Genomic DNA, 9,153 nt, shown 5'->3' with positions numbered 1-9,153 from the left:
CTGCCCGTCCCCTCACCCCCCACCCCCGGGCTGGAGATGTTTACAAGCATCTCACATCACATCCAGTTTCTTCCATCTCCACTTTGCATTCATCACGTGTAATGGCTATAACTTTGGCAGTTGGAGGTGTGATGATAAGACAAGCAACTTTTTTTTTTTTTTTTTACAATTTCACAGTGTTATTTCCATTCCCTCACCCCCACCCCCATCCTTTGCAGAAAGCACAAAACTCTTGGCTAATGTACTTCCCTGCCCCCACCTAGAGTGGGGTTTGGGTGGAGGATGGAGAGATGACTTGCTCTTTCTGGTATCCCAAGTCTGGTCCTGGTGCCCACTTAGGGTCATAGCTGTCTATAACTCCAGTCCCAGAGGGATCTTTTGGCCTCCACAGGCATTGCACTCACATGCACTGTATACCCATCCTCTCTCTACCTACCTAAACAAAAGTCTTTTTTTTTTTTTTTTTTTTGGTTTTTTTGAGACAGAGTTTCTCTGTGTAGCGTAGCCCTGGCTGTCCTGGAACTCACTCTATAGACCAGGCTAGCCTTGAACTCAGAAATTCGCCTGCCTCTGCCTCCCAAGTACTGGGATTAAAGGTGTGCGCCACCACCGCCGGCCCAACATAAAGTCTTAAAAACATTTTTTTTCTCCTGATGTGGTCTATGCATTCTAGGTTGACTTCAAATTCACAATCTTCCTGCCCAGCCTCTTGGATGCTGGAACTATAGGTTATGCTAGCTAGCACACTTGGTTCTTCACATCCGTGAGTAGACAGCGCCATTCGCACTGTGCTTATCAAGTACAATAAGGAGGACTTGGACACAAGCCATGAGAGTCTTGGTCTGCTTACATGGATTACATGGTTGACATACACAGTGTGGATACACTGGACAAAAATTTGCTGAAATGCAAGTGGGTGAGATTTCAGTGAAGTATTCAAAATGACATGTAGTTTATAATTAACAAATTACACCTAGAAGTTTTTAACATTTCCAGACCAGAGGGTATCTGAAACCATAGTAAGTCAAAGGGTGAATAAGAATGGTGAAAAGTTTCTGGATAATAAAAGAGATGTTATATGCACTATTAAAGACAAAGGGGTTGTTGGCTTTGACAGGTGACAAGAAGCTGGGAGGGCCGGGCAGTGGTGGGTGGAGCATGCCTTTAATCCTAGCACTCTTTATAATCCTAGAGACAGGCGGATTTCTTTGTGAGTTCAAGGCCAGCCTGGTATACAAAGTGAGCTCCAGGACAGCCGGGGCTACACAGAAACCCTGTCTCAAAAAACAAAAACCAAAAAAGAAAAGAAAAAAGCATTGTCTGCTTTTCAGAGGACCTGAGTTAGATTTTCAGCACCCACATGTCAGTTCACAACTTGTAACAATACTCCCAAGGGGATCCAAGGGCGTGTATACAACATGGACTCAGACTAAACCTCCATACACACGCTCACACACAAAATTAGGCTGCGAAAAGATTCCTGAGTCAGCCCTCCTGCTCATCACCTCCCCCCACCCCCATAGTCCACAGTCAGTGCAGACATTCATCCATAATCCAATTTCTACAAGCAATTGGATGCTTGGGCGTTTGCGGGGCCTGGGGCAGACATTTCTCAAGTCCAGTTGCCAGGTGAAAGTGCCACATTTTGTGGCCTGTTGATTGCAGCTTCAGACTTAAAGTCAGACAAACAGCTCCACCAAAAACCGAATGGTAGTTTTCTTGCTGTTACGGGAACCAAACTTAAGTCCACACACATCAGGTAAATTGCTTTTTTTTTTTTTTAATTTTAGTTTTATTTTATATGCATGAGTATTTTGCCTTCATGCATGTTTATGTACCATGTATAAACTCAGAGGTCAGAAGAGCATCAGGTCCCCTAGAACTGGTGTTACAGATGGCTGTGAGTCCCCACCATATTGGTGTTAGGAACTTAATCTGGGTCCTCTGCAAGTGTTAACCACTCCAGCCCCTTAGGTGTGTGTTTGTTTGTTTGTTTGTTTTTTGTTTTTTTGAGACAAGCTTGTGAATTTGAAGTCACTGTAACTGAGGGTGACTTTGAACTGTCTTCTTACCTCTATATCAATAGTTCTGGGATTATAAGCAGTACACTGCTGAACCCAGGTTATTTAGTGCTGTGGGTCGACCTCAAGGGCCCAGCAGATGCCAGGCCAAGGAGTCTACCAGCTGAGCTACATTTAGTCCCCTATTTATTATTGGTTAGTTGTTTCCCAAAGGCATTCGGATTCATCCCTTGGATCTTCAGAGTGCCAAGATTTGAAACTAGTATTTACAGTGGAATATCTACTGCCTAAAGAAACACTTTGATGTATTCTAAATTGGGAAGTTCAAACATGAGAATAACATGCTATCTCACATTCTCTGCTACCAGCCTCATTTATTTACCAACCTGTGGTAAACTTCTCAAGGAAACGTCCACCTCCTACACTCTTATTTTATACTAGTCTTGCTGTTTTAACTTCTGTGGTGCTGGGCACTGAACCTAGGGCTTTGTGCATACTAGACAAGCTCCATCCTGGGCCCTTTGTTGTATATTTTAGCTATAAATTATCAAACATTATTTTTTGGCATGGGAATTGAACCCAAGTCCATCAGGCATTCAACCATTATGTTCCTGTCCTGTTGCTATGAAAAGACACCAGAATTCAAGTAAATTGAAAGCATTTACTTGAGGTCTTATAGTTTACAAGGATCAGTTCATGGTGATTATGACAGAGGCAGGCATGATGCTAAAGCAATAGCTGAGAGCTTAAATCTGACAAGATGAGTCAGTGAGAAGAGGGTATGTGTGTGGGGGGCGGGGCTGGCTTGGGCCAGTGACAGCTCTACCAACAAGGCCACACCTCCCAACCTTCCAAAACAGTTCTACCATCTAGGAACCAAACATTCAAATATATTAGCCTTTAGGGACCACCCTCATTCAAACTACTACAACCATTAAGTTATAGTTTCAGTCTTAGTCTGTTGATTGCAACCTTGTGAGGTCACTAAACATGCTCTTTGGGCCTCTGTTCCTTGCAGATCTGTTCATGGACTGCTCCTTCTGAGAGCCATGTCAGGTCAGGTAACTGTGATACTGAGAAACCCTGAGATAAATCTTTTTCCTTTTCCTGGTTCAGTTACCATAGACATACATTCTTGAGCTCAATTTCTTTGTGAACTGGGCTTGTCGGGGCCACTCCTGAGGCAATGCAAACCATCCTTGATATATTATGCATATGACTATATATATTACTTTTATTCATACATATATGTGTGTATGTATGTGTATATATATAACATATATACATGCATAAATATATATACATACACATGCATGTGATTTGCTGGTATATGCCTTACCCAGGACTGGGAAGGCAGAGGAGGCAGGTTCATCTTTTATGAGTTTTAGGCCAGCCTGGTCTTTATAGGGAGTTCCAGTACAGCCAGGGGTATACAATAGACTCCTGTCTCAAGAGAAAAAGAGTGAGCTGGAAAGATGGCTGAGCAGTTAAGAGCAGAGCACAAGCAGGTCTTCCAGATGACCCACGTTTGATTCCTAGCACCTAGTTCTGTAGCTCCAGTTCCAGAAGACCCAAGGCCTTCTTCTGGCCTTCAAAAATACCAGGCACACATGCAGTACCCAGATATACATGCAGCCAGCACAATAATATAAAACAAAACAAAACCAAAAAAATCCCACCAATAACAACACTTGATAGATACGTTTGTTTGCATTCATTGCTTTCTTTATAGACAAGGGGGTTGAATCTCAGAAGCTAGCATAGTTTAGCTTCTAGTGAGGAAGTAGCTGTGAATATGCACAGTGAGCCAGGTGGGACAGTGCCTAGCCTGAGGCTAGACACTGGGTGTTCGTTCAGTACCTGGGAATGCTGGCTGTGGCTGCTAATCAAAGAACTGCCTTGTTCTCAGACCTCAGCACAGGAAATTCCAGGGTTGTTTTCTATAACGGCTTCTCTAGCTCAGTCTCTGGAGGGTCTAGGTACCTAAAATGACTTGAAGATGGAATCAGATAGTCCAGCCTGCCTCTCTGGGTCTCTGGTTATCCAAGGGGTGGCTGCTACTTGGAGTCTCCTGGATTGCTTTGGGCTCAAGTGGGCATTTTCTTTGGCCCATAGCCCGTACCCTCTCTCTAAAATGGTACTGGCTGGAGAACAACCTTGGGGAGTGGGTGGGGGTGAAATTTGGTTTGGGGCGGAGACAGGATCGAGAACACAGGTTTCCTTGATATTCAGCCTGGAGGGAGGGCAAAAGGAGCCCAGAGACCCTGTTCTTCACTTGGTCATCCTCAGTCCATGATGGTTTGGTCCCCAGTGCTCCTTGGCATCGTCGTCTTGTCTGTTTTTTCAGGGCCTAGCAGGGCTGATCGAGCCATGCCCAAGCTGGCTGACCGGAAGCTGTGTGCGGATGAGGAATGCAGCCGTAAGAGTCAGGGAACAAGGGAAGGGGGCTGAAGGCTTGGACTGCTGGTCTGTTTTGAAGTTGCTGTCATTCCCTTCTCCCTCCCCAGATCCTATCTCCATGGCTGTGGCCCTTCAGGACTACGTGGCCCCTGATTGCCGCTTCTTGAATATATACAGGGGTCAAGTGGTGTATGTCTTCTCCAAGTTGAAGGGCCGTGGGCGGCTTTTCTGGGGAGGCAGTGTGAGTCTTCAGAGTGATAATGGGAAGGGTGTGGGGTTGGGTTGGATGTAAAGCCTCGTTTTCCATCTGGAGGAAAAATTTTGGGAGGGGGGGAAACAAGATTTGGGGGAGGAAGGACATTTTATCACTGCATTTTTACTTTAGAAATTTCAGGGACACTTGGTGTCAAAGCTCTTTTTCAGACCTGAGATAACAACAGTAAACAATTCTAAGGAGAGAGGCAGGCAACCAGCAAGCCATCAAAAGCTCCAGCACACACTGCTTGTGAGGATTAGTTATAATGGCTACATTCTATCCATGAGCAAATGGCATTAAAGCCGAGATTCAAGCCAGAGAGAAGATTGTATACAGGCGTTCAGATACAGGCGTTCAGCAAGCATAAGTGCCATTTTCCCAGATGGACTTTTAACTTCTTCTCCAGGTTCAGGGAGATTACTATGGAGATCTGGCAGCCCGCCTGGGCTATTTCCCCAGTAGCATTGTCCGGGAGGACCTGACTCTGAAACCTGGCAAAATTGATGTGAAGACAGATGTGAGTGCTTTGGGGTGGAGATGGAAGTAGGAGATGGTTCCTTTATTTTCTTACCTGTTTATGAGAATTATTTTTCTTGTTGGCATGTACCCAGGCTGTCCTCAACCACTAGCCTCCAGTTTCAGCCTCCTGAAGGCTGCTGAGTTTATAGGCCCTGCCCAATGCTGAGTGATTTCTAATTGGGAAATGGCAGAGGGTACAGGACTCGAAGCTAATGTCTTCATTTCTGGGTGGTCAAACCTAGTCCTTGCAGGTATAACTTTGTTAGAACCACTAGATGCATTGCAGTGTGATCACTGGTTGGTTTTCTATCTACTCTTTTTCAGCAATGGGATTTCTACTGCCAGTGAGCTCAGCCTACCGTTATCCCTGCAGTTACCCTTCCGGCTCTATGCAAATACAGCAGCCAACTGCAAACTGTTTGTCTCTTTGGTTTTTGGGCTTGGGTGGGTATGTACAAAGAATGGGTCACAGGTTTCTTAATATAGCCAATTAATGCTCTGAATGTTGTAACGTCAGTGGTTACTAGGCAGAATTTCACTTTGCAAGCCCTTTGCTCCAAGGTAAGGTTTGGGACCCCCAAGCAAGGGAATAAACAGTACAATATATGTACACTTTCCTCCCTCTAGAAGGGAAGTGAACTATTGGTTTGAGTCAATTAGATCCCGAGAGGTGCATAGATCGCACAGTTTTGTCTTGTTTTGTTTTGAGGGTTTCTCTATGTAGCCCCTGAGTGTTCTGAAACTCACTATGTAGACCAGGCTGGCCTCGAACTCAGCGATGCATCTGCCTCTGCCTCCTGAGTACTGGGGTTGAAAGCATGCACCACCATGTCCGACCAACAGAGGTTTTCTTGTAGATAGGGATCAGAGTACGTGTGTCCTCTCAGCTTTCCTCTTTCCGGCTGTGGGGTTAGAAATTACACCCAGCAGCCTGAGATCCGTTCTTCCAACTGTCCATCCTGCCTTTGCTCCTTCTTGGCATTCGTGTCCCCGCCCCCATGCCTACATCTAACCAATACGGAGTCTCGTCTCTGCTCCTCGATTTTTGACCAAATCCGTTCCGTCGCAGGGGCAGTATCTCTGCCTCCGCCCTCTCCCACTTGCTCCACCAATAGCTCTTCTATGTCACAGCCCTTTTGACTCGGCCCCTCTCGTGCCGCCAATCCGCGCTGCTTGTCCCGCCCACTGCCTCCTGACTCCACCAATCCCAGCATTGGGCGAGCGTGGCCTGGTATCCGCAGCTCCGGAGGCTCGCGCGGGAGTGTGGGGGGGGGGGGCGAAGGCGGAAGTGGCGGCGCCGGGTCCAGGAGTGGAAAGGAGCTGAGGCTGCAGCCCGAGTAAAGCGGCTGCCAGCCGAGTAACAGGCGCGGCCGCAGCGCCATATTGCGGTCCTCAGCGGTCGCCACCAAGCCATGGCTGAGACCTACGGTGAGGCTGGTGGGCCGAAGGGGGTGGGGAGGGCTGGGCCCGTAGTGGATGTGGAAGTGGGGCGGGGCTTTCTGTTCAGGTGGGCGGGGTCTGCCCGGATACGGGGCAGGGCTAAGTGGGTCTGGGGCTGAGCTTAATCGATTTGGGTGGAGCTTGAAGAGACCGCTTTACGGGTTAAAAAGATCTAGGGCGGGATTTGAGGGACCTAGTCATGGTGGATTAGGGTAGGGGGTAGGCCTTGAAGAGGGAAGCAAGCCTTCCTGGGCGGAGCATGAGTGGATAGGGCGGGGCTGACGGTGACTAGCAAGGTTTTATGGGCTACAGAGAGACCCTGCACACCCTGTGGGGCTGAACTTTTGATGAGAGGGCTGGAGTGATATTCTTGAGTTGTAGATTTGAAACTTAGCGTCATGGGATGCGGCTTAAATTTAAGGATAGAGGCCAGGGGTTCTGGACAGAGGATGGGGAGAGTAGGTTCAGAATTAGGCAGTCAGTATAGATGTACAGTGTCAGGTGGGTAGAGGGAGGGTGGAGGGCAGTAGAAAGCTCTGACAACAATGAGAGACAACTCCATTCATTGAACACTCATAGAAAAGCCAAAGAATCTGGTGCTGCCCAGTTACCTGAGGAGGCACTCAGGTTAGGAAATAGGCCCAATGTCAGAGGCCTTGACAGAGTGAACGAGTGAGAGGGGGTAGGAGGTGACGTGAAGAGGAATGGAGGCCAGATTTAATTCTTGTTGAAATGGCTTTTGAGGGGGCTGGAGAGATGGCTCAGTGGTTGAGAGCACTCACTGCTCTTCTGAAGGTCCTGAGTTCAAATTCTAGCAACCACATGGTGGCTCACAGCCGTCTGCAATGCCCTCTTCTTGTGTGTCTGAAGGCAGCTACAGTGTACTTAGATATAATAAATAAATAAATCTTTAAAAAATAAAAAGAAATGGTTTTTGAAATGCATCAGCTAAGGTCTCGCACGGTGGAGACCTTTAGTTGGGGTTTGTATCTTAGCTGTGTCTAGCTGTGTGGTCTTGGGAACATCAGGTAACCTCTCTGGCTTCATTTGCCTAGTCTGGAAAGTGGAAGTACTTAGTATACTTCCTTCTTTCTTTTTTTAAAAAATATTTATTTAATGTATATGAGTACACTGTAGCTGTCTTCCGACACACCAGAAGAGTGCATTGGATCCCATTACAGATGGTTGTAAGCCACCATGTGGTTGCTGGGAATTGAACTCAGGACCTCTGGAAGAGCAGTCAGTGCTCAACTGCTGGGGTATCTCTTGAGCTGTATAATTTCTTCTTTAGAGTTTCATTTATGATTAAACGAGTCTTTAGGACTGTGATGGACATGTATATGGTAAACACTATATAAAAATAATTTTGTGTACTATAACCCTCACATTTGGGAAACTGAGGCAGGAAGACTGTTTCAAGTTAGAAGTCAGCCTGGGCTACAGAGTAATACTCCTAAAATAAGAAAAGAGAAAGAAAGAAAAGTGCAGTGTGCTGGCATATCCTGTCCTCCCAGCAGTGGGGCGGCTGAGGCAGGAGGATTGGAGTTCAAGACTATATAGTGCTACATAGTGAGTTCCTGAGTGGGAAAAGGAAGGAAGGAAGTTAGGACAGGGGTGACAGCACAGGCTTTTAGAAGGTGAGGCAGGAAGAGTGCTTGGAGTTTGAGGACAGCTAGGTCAGTCTGGAATACATAGTGAAACTTTGTTTCAAACATAAATAATAATAATGAAAAAAAGAGAGTCCTCTTGAGCCCAGTAGTGGAGTACACCTTTAATTGCAGCATCAGCAGGGAGGGCAGAAGAGGCAGGAGAATCTTTCAGTTTCAGGCCAGCCTGGTCTACAGAGTAAGTTCCAGGACAGATAGGACTATACAGAGAAACTGTCTCAAAAAAAAAAAAAAAATCATCTTGGGCTAGGTTGGCTAGAATGCAGGATGTCCTGAGTTCTGTCCATAGCCCTGTAGACTTTTGGTTTTGTTTTTCAAAGTTTTCCTGTTTTGTTTTTGTTTTTTAAATGCATGCTGTATTTGTACATTTGTTTGCATCTTTCCTTCTGACTTTCTGTGTCTTCTCTTATTCCCTTTGTCTTTCTCTCCCTCTGGACATCCTTGGTGCCATCTGCTCAGACTTCCTCTTCAAATTCCTGGTGATTGGCAGTGCAGGAACTGGAAAATCATGTCTCCTCCATCAGTTTATTGAGAATAAGTGTGAGTTTCTGGCAGAACCCTGGAACTGCGGATATGGTCATGGTGTGGGTCAGTGGGCAACAGGTGGGGTAGGTAGCAGGTACCATTGAATAAAGCTAGTGCTAGCCGGGCAGTGGTGGTGCACACCTTTAATCTCAGCACTTGGGAGGCAGAGGCAGGTGGATTTCTGAGTTTGAGGTCAGCCTGATCTAGAGAATGAGTTCCAGGACAGCCAGGGCCAAACAGAAAAACCCTGTCTCGAAAAACCAAAAAAGCCGGGCGGTGGTGGCGCACGCCTTTAATCCCAGCACTTGGGAGGCAGAGGCAGGCG

The 9,153-nt window shown here is 46.5% G+C and overlaps 2 protein-coding genes across 3 annotated transcripts in view; both read left to right on the top strand.

The window, feature by feature from the left end:
* The first annotated feature begins 3,656 nt into the window (after positions 1-3,656).
* On the top strand, positions 3,657-5,835 carry Mia (MIA SH3 domain containing). Of its 2 annotated transcripts, XM_031385814.1 has the most exons (4): positions 3,657-4,440; positions 4,529-4,662; positions 5,084-5,194; positions 5,521-5,613. In XM_031385814.1, the coding sequence occupies exons 1-4, from the start codon at positions 4,314-4,316 to the stop codon at positions 5,542-5,544; spliced, it is 396 nt and encodes a 131-aa protein (XP_031241674.1). In that variant the 5' UTR covers positions 3,657-4,313; the 3' UTR covers positions 5,545-5,613. The 2 variants fall into 2 exon arrangements, with proteins under 2 accessions (XP_031241674.1, XP_031241673.1); XM_031385813.1 differs by having other exon boundaries at positions 5,084-5,835.
* Positions 5,836-6,444: 609 nt separating this feature from the next.
* The window catches only part of Rab4b (RAB4B, member RAS oncogene family), a 10,464-nt gene continuing 7,755 nt past the window's right edge, over positions 6,445-9,153 (top strand). The window contains exons 1-2 of the mRNA XM_031385810.1: positions 6,445-6,624; positions 8,763-8,843. Coding sequence (XP_031241670.1) covers positions 6,609-6,624; positions 8,763-8,843 — 97 coding nt within the window. The 5' untranslated portion in view covers positions 6,445-6,608. The remainder of the gene's footprint in view (positions 6,625-8,762; positions 8,844-9,153) is intronic.

Source organism: Mastomys coucha, unplaced genomic scaffold, assembly GCF_008632895.1.
Source record: "Mastomys coucha isolate ucsf_1 unplaced genomic scaffold, UCSF_Mcou_1 pScaffold21, whole genome shotgun sequence".
NCBI classification, from domain to species: Eukaryota; Metazoa; Chordata; class Mammalia; order Rodentia; family Muridae; genus Mastomys; species Mastomys coucha.
This window is presented reverse-complemented; position numbering and strand designations above follow the sequence as displayed.

Coding starts and splice junctions, on each gene's coding strand:
- Mia (XM_031385813.1), top strand. CDS start 4,314: ATGATGGTTTGGTCCCCAGTGCTCCTTGGCATCGTCGTCTTGTCTGTT. Junction 4,441..4,528: donor TGCGGATGAGGAATGCAGCC/GTAAGAGTCAGG, acceptor CTCCCTCCCCAG/ATCCTATCTCCATGGCTGTG. Junction 4,663..5,083: donor GGCTTTTCTGGGGAGGCAGT/GTGAGTCTTCAG, acceptor CTTCTTCTCCAG/GTTCAGGGAGATTACTATGG.